This window comes from Sturnira hondurensis, unplaced genomic scaffold (genome assembly GCF_014824575.4).
Source record: "Sturnira hondurensis isolate 20B ecotype Veracruz unplaced genomic scaffold, ASM1482457v3 Scaffold0013063, whole genome shotgun sequence".
In the NCBI taxonomy this organism is placed as follows: Eukaryota; Metazoa; Chordata; class Mammalia; order Chiroptera; family Phyllostomidae; genus Sturnira; species Sturnira hondurensis.
This window is the reverse complement of record NW_028085694.1, coordinates 3,294,634-3,321,349: the sequence shown is the minus strand read 5'-3', so window position 1 is coordinate 3,321,349 and position 26,716 is coordinate 3,294,634. Positions and strand designations below refer to the sequence as shown.

At 39.4% G+C, this 26,716-nt stretch overlaps 1 protein-coding gene across 1 annotated transcript in view; it reads right to left on the bottom strand.

Moving 5' to 3' along the window:
• DDAH1 (dimethylarginine dimethylaminohydrolase 1) overlaps positions 1-26,716 on the bottom strand; it is a 142,284-nt gene that overhangs the window by 34,347 nt on the left and 81,221 nt on the right. Inside the window, exons 2-4 of the mRNA XM_037060938.1 lie at positions 7,346-7,445; positions 1,031-1,104; positions 559-678 (exon numbers count right to left, since the gene is read on the bottom strand). Coding sequence (XP_036916833.1) covers positions 559-678; positions 1,031-1,104; positions 7,346-7,445 — 294 coding nt within the window. The remainder of the gene's footprint in view (positions 1-558; positions 679-1,030; positions 1,105-7,345; positions 7,446-26,716) is intronic.

The following is a 26,716-nucleotide window of genomic DNA, read 5'->3' as shown; positions in this document are numbered from 1 at the left end:
CACCGTAACATGGGGGGTCTTCATTATCAAAGGCTTCCACTCATGCTCTAGCTCTGTGACCTGGGCAAGTCATATTTTTCCTGGGCTTTCCTGTTGTCATCCATGAAATGAGAAAAGTTCCTGCCCTAAAACACAAGTATTCCAAATGCGTAGGAAGAAGTTCAAGTTTTTAGGTATTTCTGAATCATGGCTCTAAAAGAACTGCTATGGAACAGAAAAGGATAAGACCCCCTTTATACCAACTACTTGACATAAGAGGAACATTACAAGGAGATCCACTGAAGGCAACCTCTTTTCCCCACGGGAAACAACTGTGATGAGTTTGATGTTTATTTTTCCGAATCATGGCCTTTCTAGGAAGCCTGTTGTTTTCTGTAGGAATGGTTCATCACTTAGGTGTTCCTGGTGCCGGATGAAAGAGGAGTCCTGACAGTGCCTGTCAGAGAAAGCTCAAGTGCCAGCCTGTTCTCTCCCTGCCCACCCAGCAGACAGAATCAGGAAAACCATGTGGCAGACATCACCCACTGCACTTAGAAGGTACCTAGTTTTTGCATTTACCTTGAGGGCCTTCTGCGCAGATTCACTGGATCCAATGGCAATTAGGTTAGGCCCAGCCATGCTGCAGAAACTCTTCAAGTGCAAAGCGTCAGTCACTGGGACTGTGGAGACTGCATAGTCCTATGCAAACAATAGAAACAAGCAGTTGTTTGTTTGAGACTCAAAGTCAATTGAGTCTCCAAATTTTTTTGTCACTGATTGTGCCCTGATTATTTGTGGTTGTATGGTTATATGCTGGGAGAAAACAGACGTCAGTGATAACTTTCTTGCAGCTGTGGGAGCCCAATAAAGCCTACTTATTGAGGAACCTGAATGTGATAGCTTCTAAAACATCTAACAAACACACAAATGTTTGGAATTAGTTTGCAAAGCTGGTGACATGTAAATACCATTACTCATGACGTAAGGACCCAGTGGGTCTATGAATATTTATTAATTATTCTGTGCCAGGCATACATTATATTTCACTTACCTTAAAGGTATCAGCCAAGATTTCAGCACCCCGTTGATTTGTCCTTTTGGAAAGACCCACAAAAAATTCTCTGCCTACAATAAATGTCATGGGACATAGTGAGTAGGTGGCACCAGTGACAGCACATTATTTGTTTATCTATAAATAATGACCTTAAAGCACCACACAGCTCTTTCCTACCCCAGAGGGCAGGTGTGCTTCTACTCTGACCTCAGCTCTTTTTACACAAATCTGCTATCAAACCATTACTCTTAGAAAGAGTTTTTTTCAAATTCATAGAGATGGAAAGTAGAACAGTGCTTGCCAGGGAGTTGGGGGAGAGCCACTGGGGGAGTCAGTGTCCAGTGGGGGTGAAGTTTCAGCTGGGGGCAGGGACACGGGCTAGTGACGGACGGTGACCTTGGCACAGCCACGTGAGTGGGGTTAGTGCCTCTGGGCCGGGCACTGAAAAATAGTTAAATGGTAGATCTGATGTTAACTGTAGTTTACCACATCAAGAGAATGAAGTTTTTATTTAGGAAACCATAGAATTAAAGACATTCATTTAGGATCTGTAATCCGAAATTAAGTAGTAACAATGGCAAGTTAGCAGTCCTTCCTCTTTCTTTTCCTAAAAGCACAATTCTAGACATTCTTAATGAAGTTGGAGTCCTCTTCTTGTGGCAATGAAATAAAGGCTGAAGAAACCATCTGGGCATGAAGTGAGTTTAGTGTCCACTGGTTTTCAGGTCTGACTCTAAGAACTGTCTTAAAAAAACTATACACATCCATTTATTTCAAACAAAAACATCAAAGGTGCCTATCTACAAATACTAAAGTTCAGAAAAATAAAGCTTTCTTTTTTTTTTGGTTTTCTGAAATTCCACAATTTTTCTTCTCTGGAAACAAAACACTAAAGAAAATGGTCTCCTAGTTATAGGCAAACAAACAATTATAGTAGATAGACTTAGGTAATACATAAGTGTGGGGATTTTTATCTTCCCTTAATTCTTTGAAAAAAGAATTCTACATGAAAGGAGAAACAAATATTCAAATAGAACTCAGTACATATTTTTTTGCCCCAGAAGAGTAGGGTAAAGTATAAGAAGAATAGCCATGTAGAAAAAACTGCTTGATAGATTTTATAAATGCTCTTACTTTAATTTTCATGATGTCCTTATAAAAGGGCTAAATAACATAGGTCAAATGATGTTATGATAAATTTCAAAGACTTGTGCTGTGGGCAGACACAGGAATCTTTGGTGGCAGATTGACATTTTGGGGGTAATAGTGTGATTGTGTTGTCCCTTGAGAAAATTCGCTACCTACGAATGAAAACTTAAGTACAGCAAAGGCCTTTTACTTGACAAAAGTATGCTTCAGTTTATTAATAAGTTAGCTGCAATGAAAAACATTAAATTTCCTTAATTAAGGTACAGATAGATTTATAAATTGTACTTAATTAATAAAGAAAAACACTTAATGCATTAAGCAAGTTCAAACGCATTTACAATAGGGCTTACACACTATTTCTATTTTCAAAGATGAAGCGAGGAAAGACAGAGAAGTACAAAGAGAAGCACATTGTTTACTTCTGAAAAGTAAGGTAGACTTCTGTTTGCTTTTTTCCTCTATTTTTATTGTTGACACTATTCCAGATTTTCCCGTTCCCCCCCCCCCATTTACCTCCCTCCACCCAGCCCCGACTCCCCTTCCCTCTGGCCATCGGCACACTGTTATCTGTGTCTGTAGGTTATGCATATATGTTCTTTGGCTAACCCTTCTGTTTCTAGTCAGTGGACTAGATCCCCCAAATGGCCTTTTTGGTAAAATGAACTGATAAAAAGAGCTGAAATGGAAATATTTAAGAAATTGTTTTGGTTGTATGTTTCTTATGTCATTTTCTTCTACCAATTCACCCTCGTTCGCTTTTTCCTCCCTCACATCTTTCTTTTGCAGGCGAAACCAGGTGGCTGGTCCTCCTGACTGCCCTACACTCCAGATTTGGCCGATTGCTTCTGTGCGTGTGGACTATCTACCATTAAGTTCTTCCTTTATGCTTGGTATTTTTGGTGAACAAAAAGTTTTATGGAGATACTCAACTAGATTCTTGTACAATTTTGGGGGGGATCAGACCACTTCAGAGGCGGGGCTGTGTTGCTGTTGCATCTTGCCCTGAAGCACTCAGCTGGCTCACGTTCACAGTGGCACTGGACTGATCAGGGCGTTCAGGGGGTGTCAGCCTGCTCGCTCCATCACGAATTCCCCATGAAGCTTTCACAGAAAGGTTTTAACATCCTCTGCTAATCACGGGACAGAGCCATTAATTTATTAGGGATCTACATTTACTGGATAGAATTGTAAAGAAAAACTTTCCTCAATCAAGTTTTTGGTCTACTTGAAATTGAATTTCTGAAGGAAAGATAGGCTACATGCCCGAGTCTTTGTTCCAGCAATCTAAAGTAATGACCAATATGTTTTTTAAAAAAATATTTTTATCCGTTAATGAGTCAAAGAATAAGTCACAATGGAAATTAAAAAAAATACTTAGAAGTAATGATAACAAAAATATTACTCTCAAAACATGAAAGATTTAGCTAAAGCAGCACTTGGAGGGAAAGTGGCATAGCTTTACATGTTTACCCTAAGATAAGAAAAGGTTCAAAATTAAAGAGACATAATTCCAACTTGAAATGTAAGAAAAAAAAGGATGAAATAAAAACAAAATTTAAGGAAGGAAATAAAGGTAGAAAAATGATGGAGAGAAATATATATGAGAGAGGGTTCAACAAAACAAAAAGTTGGATCTTTGAAAAGATTAAAAAAATCGACAGATTTCTGGAAAGAAAAAAGGGACGGCACAAATAAACATCGTGAAATTAAAAGGAGACATTTCTACAATTATTGTGAAGCTTAAGATGGATATGTAGGAGATATGAATAACTATGCCCAACATTTGAAAAATCAGATAAAATGTAAAATCTTAGAAAACAGAGTTCACCAAAACGTACTCAGAAAAACCTTAATCATACAACCATTAAAGAAACATTATGATTTTAAAAGCCCCCCACAAAGAAAGCACCATCCCACAGGGCGTTTTTATTGGTAAGTTATATCACAATTCCAAGAATGCACAATTCAAGTCGTACTGACTTTACCGAAGAGAATCATAGGAAGTATTCTCTAATACATTTTATGAAGTTAACACAGCTCTTTTAATAAGAAAGAAAAATGATAGATCTCAGAAACAAAAGTCTTAAAATATTAGCAAACTAATACTGCAGTAAAAAGAGAATATATCATGACCAAGTTTGTGTCCATCTCAGGGATGCAAGCTTGGGCAAACATCAGAAAATCAATTAATGTAATTAACCACATCAGTAGATCAAAGAAGAAAATCATATATATAATCACACTGCAGCAAAAAAAAAAAGGTTTCACCGGGAATTTTATTTCTAGCTGTTTAGAGAAACTCTTATGCATGTCTCCAGGAGACAAACACAAGAATGTACACAGCAGCATTGAAGATAATGGACAAAAACTGGAAAAAAAATCAAGTGGACATCAGTAGTCAATGAACATACCCATCACAATCTATTCTTACCACAAAATACCATACAACAGTAAAAATGAACTACATGCCTCAAATTAGCTCGAAAGCAGAAAAATCACACATATAATTTAGGAATGCATGCACTGAGGTGAGACTCCAAGAGAGACAGCTGGTGCTTACGAGCCACTCGGGCCAGTGGTTACCTCAGGCAGGGAGGAGAGGGAGGCTGGGCCTGGGGCCCTGGGTCAGGCAATGCTGTCTGTCTGCAGCAAGGTGGTAGGCACCCAGGTGTTCATTTTGTTATTGGTCTTTAAACTGTACATAAACATTTTATAACTCTTTTTATCTGCTCCTTGCTTCACAAAAACAAATACGTGAAAAGAGAGGTAAGCTGACATTGTCTATTGAAGGGAAGTGGGACTGAGACAATTTCTGCCAGCAGCAGTGCACCGGTGACAGATCTCCCAGCGGGACCGTGGCTGGAGCTGCCTTCCACCTGCGTCTCCTGCTTGATCATTAAGGAAGCTCTGAGTTACAGAAGGAAGAGGATGTGGAGCACAGGGACTCACTGCAGATTTTGTTTCTTACCCACCTCTGTCTGATTCAAAATTTCAGTGGTGACAGTTGCACGATGTTGTGAAAGTAATTAATGCCACTTGAAGTGTACGTTTAAAATGGTTAAAATTGCAAATTTTATGTGATACATATTTTACCACAGTTTTTAAAAGGGAAAAAAATGAGAAGTAGGAAATAGAAGGTAGGACCAGGTATTGGGTATGAATGAGGTGCCGAGCAGATAGACTAATTCAACATCCTAACTCAACCTCGGTTTTGAATAAAAGAGCTTTAAAGACATTAATTTAAGTATTGAATATTACACAAATGTGTACAGATAGTGTCAAAGGTGAGCCTCAGTGCTTGGTACCTAATCAGAAATTGGGGCAAAAGCATTGGGCTTGAGGGGCTGTGGGAAGACCTTTGACCACTGGGAGAGGTTTCTGGGACAAGTCATGCCATACAACACTGATGAGCTGTTAGGGTAACTAAATAGCTGTGAACACAGCTAATTTTAAACCCGCTTCAAATAATATCAGTACCTGCTTACAAATTATTTATTACATGGCTATGTTTTGGTAAAAAAAAAAACGAGCTTTATTGTGAGGAGGTGTGATTTACACACCTATCTTTCCACAAGAGCCTGTCTTCTAAGAGAAACAGGCCGTTGTTCTATGCTGCCAAAAGGAAGGATAGCGCCACCAACAGGAGACACAAAGAATATGCTAAGGGGACTTACTACCCAGGTTCAAAGAACGCCCGGGTCTGCATGGCCACATCCAGAAACGCCAATGCAGGGCAGGTGTCCTTGGCTCCTCGCTCTGTGTGCCTATGGCTCGTGGGGATGCACACCACACCCCAGGGGCAGGGCACTGCCCACGGCAGTGGCCACACAGGCTGTGCAGTGCATAACCCCAGGGGTATTGCTCACAAACCTATGATGCGAATGATGCCTCCTGGAGCTCAGCAACACAGTGGTCCCACCCCCGGGGATGTGATACCCAGCAAGGAATTATCCACGTGTCAGAGGAGAAGTCTCCTCCGGGAATGTTAATTATATCAAAATGTAAGTATTACCAGATTTATTTAAAATAAATTAAAATATGTTTATTGAGTTTAGAGAAAGATGAAGGGGGGAGAAAAACTGATGTTAGAGGGAAACATCGATTGGTTTGTTTTCCTCCCATATGCACCTGGATGGGGGATCGAACCCACAACCTTGGTGTGTGCTGACTGGGAAATAACCACCCCCCCTACCTTTTGGTGTATGGGACAACACTCCAACCAACTGAGCCACACTGGCCAGGGCCAAGAAACTTTTCTATCAAAATGAAGATGGCTATATGTTGTCTATATACATGGTATTCAATATAAGACTCACATCAGCTAAAATATTAGACTTCCAAGAAGCTTCATGCTTTCAGTGGGCCACTTGGGGTGACATTCCCAGATCCCTGGGGATCAGCCTCTGTTGTTCAGGCTGCGTCTGTGAAACATGTATGTATTCACTGACATACGGAGAATATTGCTGTAAATTAAAAATTATTATTGATTGTCATGCTTATTAATAGAACCAGGATGAATCTGAGCATCCAGAGATTGGCCCATGGGTTTACAAAACCATGTAATTATCTAGAGTTGGAAAAGTTAAATGCTAAAATTACTCTTTAGTATATACACTAAACCTACTGTAAAAACTGATTCCAGTTAGATCAGTAATAATATTAGGTATTTATATTTTGTTAAGCTCTACTATTATTCATTTGGCAGTAAGCCAAGTAAATGTGCACTGATAATTATTTAAATTCATCTTGCTAACTGGGAAGAAAATTATTTGTAAGTGACACATCTTGAATTAAGAATCTTTTAAACACAAAGTAGGTATATTGTCACACAATGCAAAACCATGCAACCCATAAACTCACACTGCAGAACACAGTAGATGAAACTTACAAAACAATATGTACATGCTGATAACATTCCTGTAAAAATATGCAAATACATGCATACAAAAGTACTAAAAGGACATATACCCAAATATTGAAATGTTTATCTTTGAATTAAAGTTCATTTTTGTTTTTTTTCTTTTGTGCTTTTGTATATTTTCCAATTTTTTTGAATTTAGCATTTTTTACTTTGGTAATTAAAAAAAAACTATAATTAAACAAATGAATATTAGCCAGGTATTAGATATATTTCTGGATAGGTAAAAGTAAATACAATTATACCTGTGAATAAGACGTCTCCACCATCTAAGGTTGCATTTTCATCTTTCATCTCTATTATATTGAGCTGAAGTTTTTCTAATGCTTCTTTCATCATGTCAACCTGTTGAAAATGATTCAGATTAATATCTTACCATTTTCTAAAAAGAAAATCAATCATCTAAAACTTCTGAACACCGAATCATGCTCCCATGTGCAAAACACACCCCCCTCCTTGTGATACATGAATATATACAGTAAATGGTGAGGTGTGTCCAGAAAGTATCCAGTCATACACTATGAAAAATAGAGACATTTATTGAAGAAGACAGAACATACAAGAAACATCGTGTATAGGACAATGATGCCTCAGTCCCCTTCGAAGTAGGCACCTTGGGACCTCACACAGTTCTCCCAACTGCACCACAATGATCCTTCTACTGTGGTAGCAGAAGCCACAGAATGAATTTTGCCATGACATGTTTCATGTCAAGATCCTGAGCCAAAATCTCGACACAGTAGTGTTTGGAACCTCCCGATCAGCTCCTAGTTCTCGCACTGTCAGTTGCTGACCTTTGTTGACTGCAGCCCATACACGTTCAACATTCTCGGGTGTTCTGCTTGTTGCAGGCCTTCCAGAATGTGGATCACTTTCAACAGATTCTTGACCATCTTGGAAGTGTTTGTGCCACATTTTTATTTGTGCTGCACTCACTGCATCATCCCTGAAAGCCTTCTGAATCATCTGAATGGTTTCCATGGAGGAATGTTCAAGCTTAACACAAAATTTGATGCAGATTTGTTGCTCTACTTGCTCAGTCATTTTGAATGTCATGTCCACACAGGACACATGCTCACTCAACAGTGCCTACCACCCCCACTGACTAGTACAGTGAAGTCATCATTGTTCACATATGTGCACATTCCAGTCCACTCTCCTTGGCTGCCAGGTTACATCGAAGTCGTGCAAACCATTCTCATTATATTAACAATGGCTAGGGTTTTTCCAGACAGACCTCATAGCTTGAACCACCGCAGCCATTTACAAGAGTAGAAATTGTCTGTTAGAAATGGTCCACTTTGTCCTGTTCTAGTTTAAACTCAAGTCAATATTATAGTCCCTTTGTCTGTTGGGAGGGTAACTAGTTAGGACGTTGTTGGAATAGCAACTAGTTAGGGCACATGAGTTAAGAAAGGTGGGAGGCAGAACAGCCAGTCCTCCTGCCCTTGCCAGAAAGTACAAGATTTAATTTTAAACAGTAAGTAACCCTGTAAGAATTGTACACACACAGAGCAATATGTGGAAGGAATATCAATGTCAACAACCATTTCCTTGCAATCTTAGCATATGGAACAGTCATTATTTTTGTATTCAAATATTTTTTAAAATGTCAGAACATCTAAAGCTTCTCTGTAAATCTGAACTGTTATTTAAATTTAACCCAAGTCTCAAGAGGTGGTTAACAAATACAATAATTGCAATCAAACCAAAGAATACTTGAAAATGAGTTTTAGGGTCTGTAATTCCAAGCTGTAGTCTGAAACACAGAAATATTCTGGGCTAAACTAGGGAATACTTTCAGTGAGGTCTAGTTTAATGCAAGAAAACAACTGAATACATAACAAATGCCCTTTGAAATTCACAATTTAATTCAAATTTAATTCAAATCCTTCCAGCAGCTCAAAAAACACCCCCATATGTAAAAAGAATTTACATATTTCTGGAGGTCTGTATAATCTTTAACACGGTAAAGACATCCATGGAGAAGACATGAATAAGGCTATGGGAAAAACAAGAGATCACGTTGAGAAAAGTACGCAGTTCTACTGAAATACATGCCCAGGTCACCTAGTGCATTGTCGATGAAGAGTTTAGGGGACTCGATGAAGAGTTTAGGAGACATAAATATAGCAGAGTAACCTCTAAAGTAATAAAAATGTGGAAATACTTTGACAACAACCCTGACACTCATGCAGTTAAAACAATGAGAAGGATAGAAAATAAAATAAATACATCATTTCATCCTTGTCCTGGAACTCACATAAAAATTCCACAAACCAGAGTGACTCAGAATAATAAAAATTATTTCCATAGATGAAATAGCCTTAATGTTGTAATAAATACACCTAGTGACTTCTTTTAACGGCGGAATAGGTTTTACTATGAATCAGGAAGTGGAAATCATTGCCATAGCATAGAAAAGAAGGGAAGCAACATTTACTATGGCTCGCTGGGCTGCAGAGAACCCAGGAAAACACATGACTATTTCCTTCTGACTTCTGCCCGTGTGTCTATGGAAAATTCATTCAGCTTCAACAGATCATGAGAACTGAGCTACTGATACCTTTTGTTTCTATTAAGGCTGCAATTGTTTCTGTTATAACTAACATTTCAAAGACTACTAGGAATTCAGCAGTAGCACATTTTGGTGTGAAAAGTTTAATATAATATCTCAACTCAGGAACTTTATTCAACTCTTAAGAGTTTAAAGAGAACAGAAGGAGGCCAATGTACATACCAGTTTAACAAACACTGTATTTCTTTAAAAGTCCTATGTCTTTCAAATTAAAGTTTTAGAGGATAAAATGCTTGCGGTTTCTTAAAAGTTAAAACAGCTGCACTGACATTAAAAAAACTGGCTTTTGTGCAAGGGCAGTACTTTTTAAAAAATATTCCTTCACATCTATATAAACAAAGTCATCAGGATGGGTCCGCAGCACAAACACTGAAGATACTGTATTACCTTCAGAGTTAAGGGTATGGACAAGTAAAAAAAAAAAAGAAAGGTCAAGTGAACAGTTTTGAGAACTGCAGGGCCACATGGCATCAGATCAGCCCTGCTAACCACCGGGAGGTTTCTGGAGAAGAAACAAGGGAGCCTGGACCGGCAGCTGCCCACGGAGCACTGCATTCTCTTGGCACAGCGGCTCCGCAAAGCCGACAAACTCGGCTGTAAACAAGGCCCAGTGTTGCCCTGACACAGGACCCGTCAGAAGCCAGCTACTGGGGCAGTTAAAACGCTAAATATAACTATGGACGTGGGAATTTTTGCAGGAGAGGATCCAAACCATGAGCCTTAGAACTGCCCACTCTGTGGTTACATAGCCATGGCTAATGTTGACTTAATTAACTTCCAGGAGAGGAAAAAAAGAGACCAAGCGACACACCCATCTTTCACGGAGACACCTTACAGAGTGGAATTTAGCATTACTCAGAGTGGGGAAACCTGTCAGGACAAACAGTATTAACTCCCAAGGCTGAGTTGAATGGGTCAGTTTAGCCCATGAAATTAGAAATAAAAAGAGTAAATTACAGAAATGACCTTAATTAATTTAAAAAATTAGCCATGAAATTTTCATACTCCATTGTAAACAAGACCTTTCTCCCTTCCTTTTTCGCTTTACATGCTTTTTTTCATCTTTTCACTTTATACTTGTATTTCTTCTTGTCCCGTCTTTTCTCCTCCTTACCCTTTGCTGCAGATTCCTTTTCGGCCACAGCGGCTTCAGATGACCTCTGCTAATTCTATTCACCCAACTCATACAGCTTTCTTTCCAAGAGCTGGTACTAGTTCTGAGGTAATTACTTTTCTCTGTTCTTCCTTCCCTCTTTTTTCTTCTGTAGCACTAATGTCAAAAAATGCAGTTACCAGTTACACACTCAACATCCCACCACTGAAAACGCTTGTACAGTGTGGTGTTCAGAGGAAGGGCCTCTGCTGCTTTCTAGCCAAGTGACTTCAGGTTGTCGGACTTTTAGAACTTCAGTTTTCTCGTTGTTAAAGTGGGTGGTAAACCATAATGGTACAAACTTCCTAGGCTCCTCCTGACCATTAAATACTATTATGTAAAGCATTTAGTACATAGTAGTCACTCAGTAAACACTGGCTATTTCTCTTATTTGGATGAATACTGGCTTGTGTGTGCCCAGTGACAAATACTCGTTCTATGAAACTGACCCACGGGAGAAAACGGTTTCTTTTTGTCTTTACCTTTGGACAAGTTTCTTGAGTTGTGCCGTCCTGTGACAGAGCCCATGTGCTCTCCGGTAAACTAAAATTAGTCTTTTCTGCAAAGCTGATGTACTGTTAGAGCCCAAGCATGGAGGACACATTTAAATTTAAAGCATTCCAATTTGATTTCCTTTCTGCTCCTGGAAGCTGTCAGGCTATTTCTTGTATTTCTCTGCTTTGAAATAGTCCCTGGAGGTACTACATCCGGCGGCAAATGGGTCTGTCCGGTAAGATGTCCCGCAGGCCTCAAAGGAGTGTCAATCAAGATGATATAGAATGACTATGGTCTCTAACGGTATTGCCACTTTACAGGACTTGGTCTAAGGAATTTTCCCTTTTTCATAAAGCCTGGTCTCCCTTTTTCACCTCTTCTGCTCTCTCTTCTCACCTCTTTATGGCCCTCAGTTTTGTTCCTTATTTGTCCTGTAGTGTTCACATCATTGTACTGACTTTTTACTTCACTCCTTTTAGGTCCTCATGGTAAATAGAAAGAACCGGGGGTTTGAATACAGCTTCTGTTACTTATTAGCTTTGTGACTCGGGATGAGTTAACCTCCTAGGGCCTTGGTTTCCTAATCCAAAAATGAGGTAATATTTTCTCTCTAACAGGGATCATGTGGGTAGCAAATAAGCTAACAAATGAAAAGCATCTAGTTCAGTACCTGGTACATGGGGATCAAAACCAGTAGCTGCTAAAAACAAGCAATTAAACAAACCAGTAGTGGTTGAGATCATTATTATTTTGTCCTACATTAACTCAGTGCTTGGTTTGGATTACTTTCAAAAGGAAATAAAAGATAAAAACATACCCATATGCTGTGTTAAATAAAACATCTTTTATTCCCAATTTTTCTGTTCTTGCAATTTTCCCCCAAAACAATATACCAAAACAAATACAAAACCCTATATATTTTTAATTGAGAAGCTATGTACAAAATAGCTTGTAATAGCACCATAATTAGTTTAATGCTTTATTTAGGTGCCAATGTCATCTCACTGACCTTATCCAAAGTTGCCTTTGCCACACACTTTAAACAATGTCCACTTTGAACGTTTCACAGCCTCCCTTTGAAGGCCGTGAATGTTCTCACGAGGCCTATGGCACAGTCTGTGCTGAGCTTCCATTAAGAATCCGCACCAACCTCTGTTTGCCAACCTGCCTTCCTTGAGCTGCTTTTGCTCACTGAGCTGCCAGATGCTGTGACCACAAATGAGGCCCTCGGCACTGGCCTGCCTGCAGCTGCTGTGTGTCAGCTGCTGCAGGTCTGCCCCGCAGGGGGGGCTGTGCTACCACCAGCACCACTAGGTTTCCAATGCCCTTTAAATGTTCTGAATCCCTTTTAACCCTTCCTGTTAAAAGAGCTTTAAAACCACACTCATGCTATTTATGTTCTTTTCTAATTCTAAAAAGATGAACAGCAGCAACATAGCTTTGTTGGTGGTGAGGTGGTTCCATTTTTCTCCACTTGTTACTGATTTTGTTTTGCCTTTAGTGCTAAGTGTGACAAGGCAGATAATGCTGAGGAAGCCACTCAAGAAGGTGAGGTGATTGATGTCTCTTGAATGTCAAGGGACAGCTGGCTTGGAACTTGCTGGTGCATCAGAGTTACACTGTCCCTGTCACACTCAAAAGGCCACGTTTCACTTGTCATGCCGCCCTCATGTTCTTTGTTAACCAGCACATCTTTGCTCCTGTGGCCACAGAGACTAGTACATTTAGCTGATTTTATAGTGATACCTACTGCCCATAGCATGCCTTCATGTCTATTTCCTCACCTGAACGACATTTCAGAAGTTAACAATCAAGTGGGGCAGATACACATTATCACTACATAGTGACGATAAAATGACATAGTTGTGATGCTCACGATAACTCCATGGGGTAGGAAAGGTAGGCGTTAGTATACCTGTTTTACAGGGGTGAACTGCAGCTAAGGGAGGTAGACTGGCTTGCCGATTGGGCTCTCGAGCCCATGCCCACATGCACTTTCACTGCACTGTGCAATGAGGACGCCCCTGGGGCCCCATCACAGAGCCCTGAGTCAGGATCGCAGCTCCTGCCTTTTGTTTCCCATCTCCATACATTTAAGTCCCCGGGGTATTACAAGACCCTATGCCAAGGTAACTGTGGCTTCCATGATATATTCATATCAAAGAAGAATGACATTTCTGTAAATGAGGGTCTTAGGATACTAAGGTACAGTGTGATTAAAGTGCTAAGTAATACGAACAGAATGTACAAACCACACTGGGAATGGTCACCCAGGATGGTCTGCATATGAATTACCACACTTCATCTGGGGCGATGCTTTAGGTTCATCTTCAAGGAATGTTCAGTGGTTCATTCCTGAACTTCTCCTCATGTGCTGATCAAATTACTAAAACTAACCAACACTACCCACAAAATAAAAAAAGGATCCAAAAGAGGTTTCACATACTAAATGACTCAGTCGTAAAAATTCCTAAGTAAAAACATACTGGAACCCTCTTCTAAACTCTAATTTTAGGACAAAGCTGTTAGGAGGAATTTCATTAGCAATATATTACAGCAAAAACTAAGATACTTTTCTATATGCCACTCAACTAAGACCTCATATTTAACGTATCTAACCCTCAAGCTGATGAAATAAGTACAAATATTATTTCTCTTTTGTGGATGGGAACACTGAGGCAGAGCAGTTAACTTACCCAAGGTCTTCAAGCAGCGGAGCTGAGATAGGAACCTAGACAGCTGTGCTCTGAAGTTTGTATTCATCTTTTCTATACAATTTGTCACTATCAGAAATATCCACTATGCAGTCAAATGAAAATAAAGGTTGAAAATGACTATGAGGATCTACAATACCTCTTAATTTATTTGAACAAAATGTAGACTCAGACATTCTGGGGGAATGAAGGACAGAGACTACAAATTGCAGCAATTTGAACTGAATTTTGTTTTCCCAAGAGTATACAAACTAAGGTTAATGAATTTTTGGGGCCAATACTTCATCTTTCCAACATCTAGATCAGTTTATGAGAAGGAGTTATTTGTGGAAAAATCTTTAAACAATCAACAATGAAGAGGCTATTTTTACTACATTTTATGCCACTGTCTCCTTTGTCAAATATTAATTGACCAGAGAGACTTGGGTTCATTTCTGGGCTCTCTGTCCTATTCCATTGGTCCATGTGTCTGTTTTTATGCCAGTACCAGGCTGTTTTGATTACAGTAGCCTTGTAATACAGTTTGATATCAGGTATTGTGATCCCTCCTACATTGTTCTTCTTTCTCAAAATTGTTGCAGCTATTTGCAGTTACTTATGGTTCCATGTAAAATTTTGAAATGTTTGTTCTGTATCTATGAAATATGTCATTGGTACTTTAATAGGGATTGTGTTGAATCTATAAATTGCTTTGGGTAGTATGGACATTTTGATGATGTTAATTCTTCCAATCCATGAACATGGTATATGCTTCCATTTGTTTGTGTCTTCCTTAATTTCTTTCTTCAGTGTTGTATAGTTTTCTGAGTATAGGTCTTTTATCTCCTTGGCTAGGTTTATTCCTAGGTACTTTATTTTTCTTGTTGCTATATCAAATGGGATTTTCCCCCTGATTTCTGCTTCTGATATTTCACTGTTGGTATACAAAAATGCCTTTGATTTCTGAATATTGACTTTGTATTTCACTGTTTTGCCAAATTCATTTATTAGGTTGAACATTTTTTTGGTGGAGTTGATAGGATATTCTACATACACTATCATGTCATCTGCAAACAATGATAGTTTTGTTTCCTCTTTTCCAATTTGGATGCCTTTTATTTTTTTTCTTGTCTGATTGCTGTGACTAGGACTTTTAATACTATGTTGAATAGAAGTGCCCATCAGTAAATGAATGGATAAAAAAAACTATGGCACATTTACACAATGGGATACTACACAGCAGAAAGAAAGTAGAGGCTCCTACCTTTTACAATAGCATAGATGGAACTGGAGAGCATTATGCTAAGTGAAATAAGCCAGGTGGTGAAAGACAAATACCATATGATCTCATCTTTAAGTGGAACCTAATGAACAAAACAAGCAAGCAAAATATAACCAGAGACATTAAAATTAAGAGCAAATGGACAGTAACCAGAGGAGAGATGGGAGGGGATAAAGGGGGGAAAGGGTGAAGGGTTTTCAGAAACAACTATACAGGACACATGGACAGAACCAAGGGTTGGGGGTGGAATCAGGGGAGGGAGGTGGGGAAGGCTGGAGTTGGAGAGGAGTGGAAAGGGGGAAAAAGCAGAAGACTGTACTCGAACAACAATAAATTTTAAAAAATGAAAAAAAAGAAACAGTCAACAATGTATTTAAATTACAGTGGGATTACAAAAGCATGTGGACATGTAGACACACTTCAAACCAAGCCAATTTATCTAAAGAGACAGACAGGGGGCAGGCTGCTGCCACACTGGGAAGTATGGCAGGCAGAATGCTGAGATGGTGCCAGACTGCCACACCCCAGTGTACATGTTGAGTGCCAATCTCTCCCCTTGAGTGTAAGAAGAAAGTGCAAATATGACATAACTCTTGCGATGAGGTTACATTTCATGGCACAGGGAAGATATTTTGCAGATGTAATTTCGGTTTCTAGTCTGTTGACTTGAGTTAATCTAGAGGGAGATGATCCTGGGTGGGCCAGGCCTAATCAGGTGAGCCTTTCAAAGAGGGTTTCAAGGTCAGAGGTGGAGGAAGTCAAAGAGATCGTCTATTCTATGGAAGGAAGTAAACAACCATGTTGGGAATGTCTATGTAGGGGGCCTACAGGCCAGCCTCCAGGAACTGAGAGTGTAACTTCCAGTTGATGGTTAGCAAAAAACCCCAGTGTCCTTAGTCCTACTATCACAAAAAACTGAATTCTGCCAACAACTTTAATGAACTTGGAAAAGGGTCTAAACTCTAGATCAGAACACAGCCCAGGTAGCAACCACTCACACCGTAAAGTCATAAATAGGTGTTTTTTTAAGTTGCTATGCTTATGGTTAAGTGGTGATATTGCAACAGAAAATTAATACAGAAAGCCCAAATTTATACAAACTATTTTTAAAAAATGTATTTGTAAAGGCCTGTTGTTAGGAGCAAAAAAGTTGAAGTAAACATTGATTTGCAAGTTGTTCAAAATACAGCTTGACGATTCTTAAGATCTCCCTAAAAAATTACCAAAAAATGCAATGTTTTAAATGACTTTGGGTCCCAGACCCCCCAACTTCCTTAATCTGTTATTTATTAAAATGCTGTACAGTTACCCTCTCAAATGCTGAAAACAAGTTGCAACGTTGTTTTTTGGCTACAATTCTAGTACATACTCACAAAAATTAACAGGACAAAAGTGTTTATGTAGTGACACAAAGTGAAAATGTGCCTTGAACCATCCCAATCTTATTCTTATTCTCATTCGTTCATTCAGTAAATATTGGGTGTCTGTTGAGAGACAGACATGATGCTAGACAGTGGTCAATGACCATGCAAAAATAGGCATGGCCCCAGCCACACAGAGTCCTTAGGGTGACAGACATGAAAGATTCACATGAGTCAAAACATAGTTATACATTATAATAAGGGCTTTAAAGGAAAGCAATAGTGTGCTTCGGGAAATAAAGGGGGTACATGCTTCAGGGGGTCAAAGAAGGTCACTCCGAGGAAGTAACATCTAAGCTAAGAAATCAAAATGCTAATAGTAGTTACCTATTCCTACTGGTGGGTCACCTGAAATTCTTCCTTAGAACAAGAGGGGCTTTCTGGATGACACTTAGATCATAAATGGCTCACCGTAGTCTATCAGAAAATGTAGTGAAGGGCTTCTTTGTTAGGAAAATGGTCAATAGAACAGGAAATTATTTAGCATATTTAAATCTTCAAAAATGATCAGAGTCAAGTAAATGTCATCAATCCTGTAATCATTCTTTGAACTCATGATATTTATAGGACAGTTAACATGTATGAAAGTTTTTATAGTCACCAACCTCATTTTCCTCTTACTGAACTTTTATAACAATAACTGTTGTTAGTACATGAGTATGATCTCCTGCAACATTTCCCACAGGCTACAAAACATCCACTGCATTTTTCCCACTGGCTTCTTGGATTTTGAAACTTACTGGTTTGTTTCTAGGGATAAGTTCTAAAAATGAAAAATAAAAATAAAAATGAACCAGGATATTTAGCATCTTGGTTTTCATATTTGTCAGATGAGGGGGCAGAGCTTAAAAAATGAGGTCATTTCCAATTCTAGATTTCTGAGAGTTGTAGTCCCAAAACAATTTTTGGCATTTGTAAATGTGACTCTAATTATAATTTTATCTCCCTCTCATGGAGTTTACTGAAAAGTCCCAGGTGATTATTCATAAGTAAAGTATTCTGGTGTTTACCTAAATTCAATCAGAAGCAATGAAGTTGGGTATATGAAGGGGGCAAAGACACGACAAACCCAAAAGTGGATAAAAAACTGGAGAAGGATGAAAATCTTCAGAGGTGAACAGAGAGGGACTCTGCTGCGGTAAAGAAAAACTACATCTAGAAAACGAGGTGTCAACACTAACTGACGGTACTTATGTTTTATTTTATTGCTTCTTGAACAATCCAAGGTGCTTCTAATTACCTGCCAATAGTGCATATAATTATACTATACAGAGCATCCATAATGCCTATCCATGAGAAGAGAGATGTCAGGCCTGTTTTGTTGCTAACCTCTGCATACTTCCTCACATCTGTATACAGTATAATAGGGTTCATAAACTTTGGGCTCACCCATGCCCAGTTCCCAGGATCAATCATGACCTGAGAAAGGAGCTAATAAGCTCCAGGCTTATGCCCTGGGATTCAGCACGAAACTGTTCTTTAGGCTTTGTCCTGCTTTAATAATATTCCTGGGCACCACTTGTGGTTATTTTCACTGGGGTCCTATTCTAGTAGTTTATCCCAGTCTCATCCTATGAGAAAGGTGCTTCTCTATGCTCTCCCTAAGGATTTGAGTGTTGTTCCTACAACCCAGCACTGTAGGTGGGCTTTCCAGGTGCCTACTATGTGCAAGTGGTCCCTGTCATCGCTTTTTATCTCCTCAACACAGAATCAGTATCCCCAAGGTCTGTGAACCCGCCTCTTCACAACTCACAAGTCTGGTCATTTTTATTATTTTAATGCCACAGATTTAACTTATCATCATTAGTATTAGGTAAAATGTATTAAGCTCTTCCTAGGTGCCAAGCACTGTGCTCAGTATTAAGCACGATTTTGCATGGATTACACCTTCAGGTACCTCCTAGGCTAAATCGGTCATTGCCAGGGACTTGTGCAAATGATGTAATTTTGGCCACTGAGGGGGAGTCTGTTGAGAGGTTCCTGAAGCCTCAGACGTTAGTGTGGACACTGTCCTGTCGAATATGGTGCCTGGAACTGGGGCTGCTCTGAGAAGACAGCCACCAAGGATGGCAGGGTGGAGAGACGGAAAGAACCTGGGACCTTGATGTCATTGTTGAGCTGCCAAAACAACCAACCCTGGAGCCTTGAGGTTCTTAAAACAAGGTGAGCAAAGGAGGTTGCTAGTTGTGAGTATGGTAAACAGAGTTCATTCTTATATTATTATTGATTAGTTATAGTACTATTTTCCACATGAATAACATTTTGCCCCACCCTGCATATGAAATTTTTATTTCCTTAACTACTTTTAATTGAATTTTCTGTTAGTTACAGTTAAAAGCGACTAATTTACTTATACAACAGAATTGACAAGCAGTATCTGAAGAGTCCATAACTGAAGAGTAATAAGAGGCCATATTACTAAAACTTATTAAATTCTGATGTAGACACAACTTTTCACAGAGGGTTTTTCTGTCTTTAGGAACACACCATGACTTGCCATTCCACAAATTACACAATATCTAAGATGTGATTTTAACCGATAATACCTACTATGTTGGCTGATAAGAATGTTGATCGAAGGACACGATACTAAGACAATCCTGCTCACAGAAAAAAGCAGATTATAACTAATAATTTGTAAGCCGAAAGTACCCCAGGTAGTAATACATACCACAGTTCTGTAGGCGACACGCAAGTGTTACAGCTCTATGTGTCAGAGCTGGAAGTCAACGTCGCCACCCCCCTCTCTGAGCTCACGCTCAGACCTGGAGGACCCGTGACGGGGAAGGTAAGGCAGAAATGAAGAGGGAAAACTAATGAGGCCAGAGTGCAAAGGAGGATGAAAACAGCTCCGAAGAAAGCTGGAAAAGATCCCTCTCGGTGCCTGGAGTGGACACAACAAAGTGCTGGATGTTCAAAGGCCGCCCCACACTGAGGCGGCAGCACGGCAGGTCCCCAGAAGAAGGCCGGAAGCAACATCCAGTGTTTAAAATGAAGGACGGGCAGGGGCTCTGCTGGTCTCGTCACTCTTGACACATAATGTACTAATTCAAGTGGTCCATCTCCTTGCTGATGTTAATGATACAACACGTGTATTGAGCATCTAAGATCAACTGAAATTCTGTCTCTAGAGTACAGATAAAAATATGATTTTTCACCAAATACTACATAAAAATAAGTGTCAAAAGGCTTGAAAAATTTAGTATGTTAGAGAACTAGGAAACTGACAAATTTTAAAACTAATTTTCCTGAAAGTCAAAAAGCATAAAAATTTGCTGGGCATGTAGTCCAAAGTAAGCACCATACAGCTAGAAGTGCTCATGATTTCCGTGAACTGGGAGAAGTTGCATGCTGCCATTTATAAAGGCAAACAGCCTTAAAGTATGAGAACTACCTCGTATGTTCAGCACACAATTAATACATTGTAGGCATTAAGCTGCCCTAGAAACCTTCCAACATACCCCTGTGCCCACTTCAGCTGCGGGCCCTGGCTGGGTTAGATATACCTTCTGTGTGCTCCTGGGTCCCCCAGGTATTCTACTAATTACAGTTCTGGCCCCAGTAGCTCTCTTTACATGTGTTGAATGAAGAGCTGAACAACTCTGCAAGTTAGACATAATTTCTGGAAATGTTATGATAAACTTATGCATAAGGAAAAATGATCCACTTTGTTTAGTCAAAGCATAGTAAGCACGTGGGGTGACCTCCTCTGGACAACTCTTACAGCGTTTCAAAGGCGAGCAGACTCGTCTCTTATTTCTAAATAACTCCAAGTAAGAAAACCACCCTGGATCTATTGATCACAATAATCACTAACTGCCATTCTTCTCTTTACCTTCTCCAATACTTTCATTCACTTACCTAGTCAGCCAATAAGTAACTATTCAGAACCTTTAAATACATTTAGCACTATTCTACACCATGGGATACTTCAGGGAAGAGAGAAGATTCTGTGTGTATGTATCCTAGTGGGGACATGGCAACACAGACAAGAAATAATAAACAGAGAAATTAATAGATATACTAGACAGTGGTAGGTACCATACTGAGATTTAACTCAGGGTATGTGATATGAAAGGAGTCAGTGGCTAGTGTGGAGTGGGAAGTCAGGGGCAACCTTTCTGAAATGCAACATTTGTGTAGAAGCCTGAACGACTGAAGGTTCCAAGAGCCAATCCAAAAGTCCTAAGATGGGAATAAATTTAACTTATTTAAGGAACAGATAGACAGTTATTCAAGGAACAGAAGTGTGAGTCTCAAATAAAGAGGGCAAGTGCTATGAGCTGGAACAATCCTCTACCTCTACCCCAATTCATATGATGAAGTCCTAACCCCCTTTATCTCAGAATGTGGCTGACTTTGAAGATGGGGCCTATAGAGAGGTAATTAGGTTAAAATTAGGTGCCTAGCCCTGGCCAGGGGGCTCAGCTGTTGAAGTGTGACCCCATATACCAAATGGTTGCAGGTTTGATTTCCAGTCAGGGCACACACCTAAATAGTGGGTTTGATCCCCAGTTGGGCGTGTATGGGAGGCAACAAATCAATGCTTCTCTCACACATCGATGTTCCTTTCTCTCTCTCAAAAATCAATGAATGTATCCTCAGGTGAGGGACATTAATGAAAAAAATAAGGTGGCTAGCATGGGCCCTAATCCAATATGACCGGCGTCCTTGTAACAAGAGGAGATTAAGACACACACAGATATAGAGGGAAGACCATGTGAAGACAGGGAGAAGGCTGTCATGTACAAACCAAGGACAGGGTTTCAGGGGAACCGACCCTGCCAACACCTTGATCTCAGACTCCTCTACTCCTGAATCGTGGACAAAAAATTTCTCTTGCTCAAGCCACCAGTCTGTGGTACTTTGTCATGGCAGGTCCAGTAAAGTAACACAGCAAGGCACCTGATAAAGCTGGGGGTTCAGGAAGAGGACAAATCAGACAGGATGAGGTAACCAGAACAAAGGGCTGGAACTGTCAATGTTTTCAAAGCCTCTGGAAGTTTGAAGGAGGGGAGTGGCATCATCTAATTTACAAAGACATTCTGGCTAGCTGCATTGTGAAAACAGATTGGGAGGCAAGCATGGAGGCAGAGAACTTAGTTCTAAGTGGCAGCTGCAGTACTCCAAATGAAAGATAATGGTGTCTTGGACAAGAGTGGTGACAGCAGAGACAAGAATAGTGTCTCAATTTGAGATGTTCTTTGAAGAAGAGTTGACAGCACTTGGTGATGGATTCGATGTGAGGATGAAGGAGAGAAAGGAATCAAGAATGACTCAGATTTCTGTCTTGAGCCACTGGGTAGACTCTGGACAGTCTCTAGAGTGGTGGACCAGTCTCTAATACAGACAAGGCAAAGGGAAGAAGCACGTCTGGGGAGAAAATCCAGGAGTTCTGTTTTGGCCATATTGAGTTTAAAATGCCTTCCAAACAAACAAACAAGACTTCTAGATATTCAAATGGAGAAGTCATATTTGAATCATATTTGAATATATTAATCCAGACTTCTGGAGAGTACTCAGAACTGAAAGTAAGATTTGGGAGTCAATGACTTAAGAACAGTATATAAAACGTAGGGACATTAGAACGTAGGACTCTCAAACTGTGGCCTGCAGGAAGTGATGGGAAATATCTGGCCTTGACAATCCCTCTTGAGACCAGTCCTCCAAGAAAGACACTCCAGGATACGTTTTTGGTCCATTACCATCGCAAGGTATGGTGGTGGTTTACAGCAATGGGTGGAAAAATTTCCCTTTGACAGGAAAGAACTACTGAATGCGCATTCATTATAATTGCAAAGATAAAGACCTGAGAACACATAAATGGGTTGTCATAAACTTTCCTGATTTAACAGGTTTGTGTACTCCCTGCCAACTGCCTTATATTTTCTTTTTAAATTCAGTTCTGTGAAAGCTATAAAACATAACAGTAGTAGAAGGTTTTATTCTCTCAGAAACATCAACTTTGAAATTGTGATCACTTGCCTAGGAGATAAGGTGAAGCTCATTAAGAAATTAAATAAGAGTAAGTAGAGCTATAGGAAGAACAACAAACATGTTCCAGGTCAGTTAGTTCAAAAATACATTCACACTACAGCACCATAGGGCTGAATAAATGCTTACTGTGCTAATTAAAGCACATTTTTATTTCCTTATTCAAGTAGGTCTCCTAACGCCCTTGGCTCAGACACCCTTCATCAGTCTATCCTCAATGCCTGCTATATGTACCAAATATGAATAAGGCTGTGTTTCTTTAAAAAATATTATACTTACTAATTTTTTTTACCATTGAAACATGCTTTTTTCATGTTTCAAGTTGCTGCATGTTTCAAGATGCAAGTTGGTGCTTTTCTGACTATACCACATTGCCCGGTGCCTCAACACAATATTTAGGATGGTTTTTAGAATGCTGGGATGATGATGATGATGATTATTATTATTATTATTGGAATGTTGGTTTTAATTTTTTCCTTCCTAGTCCCGGGTGTGTGTGTGTGTGTGTGTGTGTGTGTGTGTGTTGTGGTTAAGCCTTCATTAGTGATGGACGTGACAGGTCCCATCAGGGCCAGCAGAGCACATAGCCATTCATTCTGAGAAGTTGCCTTCTGATGCCAGGCCACACTGGGGCACGCAGTTCAGTAAACACTCTCTGTCATATGTTCAAACATTTGCTTCTCTTTAAGCTTATTTTTAAAAGTTATGAAAACCACCAGTGGAATATTTGTATGTTTATGGATATGAAGTAAAGTCTTATTTCCAACCATTGTTTTACAAAGTGGTTAGGGTCAATGAACTGTCTTTTTAAGCAGTTTGTCCATATTCTGACATGATCATAACAAAAACAGTGAGTAATTTCTCATCTGTTACTGAATCTGAGCATGCGTGGCTGGACTGAAACTGAAACAGTTTGATCCTGTTTTCCTAATAGAAAAGTTCCAGTCAACGTTTTACCAAGGAAACTAATTATCGTCTCACTAATGAGTTTTGCCTTTCCCAAATTACTTTAGTAAAAGATGGTGACCTTCTTGCCCTTATGGTTTTTCCTCCTTTAAAAAAGAAAAATTTATTTCTGCTTTCAATTATCACTAAATATTAACTAATTTTTAAATAAAAAACATTCATTCGAGCAATAGCTACCAAGGATATAACACAGAAGGGACTTCCTATCTGGTTTTGAGTAATTCTCAAAGTAAAATAAACAATGGCATCTAGATTCTCTTCTTATGAGGCACAGCACGATGACATTAGATTTCATAAATGTCACTGCCCCTGTTTATTGTCTTTTCCCTGGAACCAGGGCTGAGCTGGCTGGGATCCATTGTCTCTCAACCAGATTTATTTTGGATATGAGTTCCATGTCACAACAGGAATGTACTTATTATAAAATGTACAAAACTTACAGTCTGGAAAAGCACACGATCTGTTGGCAAAAAAAATGCACTTTGTTTAACAGTAAGTATAGTTTGAAAGTTTTCAAATGTGTATCTAAATTAAATTTAACATGACAAAAGTTGACACTCAAATCTGAAAATATATCCCTATTAAGCACACTAATGTGTATGCTGTCAAAACTAAAAGAATTTTAGTATTATGCAAATACATTCCCCTCATGTTTTTTATTGACATTGTATATGTAGCTAGATTTTCTTGTTGGTTTAGTTTTTCCCGGATAGTAACTCAGGAACTTTGCAAAGTAGATAAATTCTTTCAGGTCTACAGAGCACAATTTAACATACTGTTTCTTTAGTGATTTTTGTCATTTGGTATTTGGTCAGTGAATTGAAGAGTATCTTTATAAATACCAAGGAAAAACTAAGAGATATCTCTAAGAATAAGATGAATGTGGATAAAAGTAGCAGTAAGACTATGCAAAAATAAATAAATAAATAAATTACAACAATTAAAAAATTATGCCTGTTAATAAAAACTAAAAGGAAGTGTGTGAAAACGGAGCTACAGTCAGTTGGAAGATGATGCTTCTTGTGTCACTGGAAGCAGCTGAGAAATACCTGAACCATAAAACATCTACTACCTACAACAGTAACACTGCCCATTCTGGCTCCCAAGGTAGATCTGTGCACAGAGGACACAGCTTGTCAACGCATGCTTTCTATTACTCTAAACATCCAAATACTCAACTGACTCTGTGCAAGGAAGCGTAGACTGCATATAGCTCGATTGAACAAATCTTTGGTTGGGCTATCAGCCCTTGGTTCATCTATGTTTCACTCCACCCAGGCTCTTGTTATTGGAGTCCCCCTTGCTTCCCTGGACTATCCACTTGTACTGCACTTGAAACAGACCCAGCACAGCTTTTGCTCCTGCATGACCTATTTCTGGTCCATGCAAACACTTCCACAAACTCTGGCAGCACAGCTATGCCCAACACAGTAGCACCCTTTTGGCTCCCTATCTAAATACTTAGTCACTCAGCTTCTTGCCCTCAATACCTTCTAGACTCCCGCTCATGGTGTTTTCCAACTGCAGCAAATATATATCAACTCTCTGAGGTGGTCTCTTTAAAGCCCACTCTCTCCTGACATCCCATCCCACACACTCAAGGCAGAAATTCAAAAGTAAAGATAAGTAAAAATGAAGCCATTAAAAATCTTTGTAATCCCAACACCATGCATAATTACCACGATTAACAAACCATCACATAAACCTCTAGAATTTTCTATTATGTTTATGTGTTGGGAACCCCTCTGCCTGGTTTCAGGAGTTGTAACTGCCCCCCATGGCTAAGGCTGAGTGAACAACCTCTGGAATGTGAGCCACTAAGGAGACAAAGCTTGTCTCTGGTAGCAAGCGCTGCTTCTGCTTCCTCCCCAGCCCCCAATGCTTGGTTTGTTAGTCAGAGACAGGTAAGATGCCTCAGATGGAGGGCAACCTAAGCCAGACATGATCACTTGGGAGTCCATCATGAAAGGACTCGGTGGGGGGTGCTGCAACAAAGGAGTGATGGACCATCACCCCCCCACTATTCTGACATAGCCTGAGTCCCCACTTCCATCTGGGAGAAGCACTTCCTGGCTCTAGGCCACTTAAGCCTGAAAACCTATGATGGGGAGGGTGGTGCAGCCCTCTGCCAGCTAGAGTGGGATCTGGGGTGATCAGGCAAAAGAAAGAATTCCTAAAGTCCTGTGAAGCCTGCTTTGCTAAGAGTGCTTTCATTTATATGATAAGGGTCTGAGCAGAAAATGAGTATGTCTCCTTAAGTTTCTGCAACCCCCTTACCTGTCAGACATTGATTTAGACTAAGCCCTCAGATTTCTTTGAAATGTTATCTACTGTTTGATCCTTGCTGCCTGTATTCCTGTGTATTACAACCCAATAAAAGCTGTTGAGGAAGGGGCTCTTGGCTTTTCTCTTCTGAGAGACTGGCCACCTCTCCTCCCCAAGCAGATTGTGTCTTGGTAGTTTCACTTTCATCCATGGTGGACAGGAGGACGTTGTGGGCAAAGTTGCCCCCACATTTATGAAAATATTTTTCTCATACTATTATAAAGTTATACTATATGTCCATATATTCCATATTTAATAAAACATGGGACATTATAAGGTAATGACAAAATAAATTCCTACAAGTTGAGATTGCTTTAAAGTGGACTTCCTGAAAAATTATCTTCTGAAATAGTCTTTTGTTGTTAGGTAATTCCAAACACAGTAAGTAAAGTTCCTTGTATTGAATTTCAGAATACTTTAAGACTTAACTCTAAACAAAAATCCAGATTTTTACTGTGGTAAGAGAATATGGGAACAACTTTTTAAAATGCTTAAGTATTTGAGGAAATACTTTAGGATCAACTGGGATACATGTCATAATTTGAGTCTACAAATCTATGTCAGAATTCATAGAGCTTTTCTTCTTTGAATATTCATGAATCAGATAAGAGAAACAAAAAATAAATATTTAGTTATCAAAAATACTTTTTCCCCCTGAGGCATCAGTAAAGACCTTTGCGACATGAAGTTTCAGTATTGAACCAAGCGC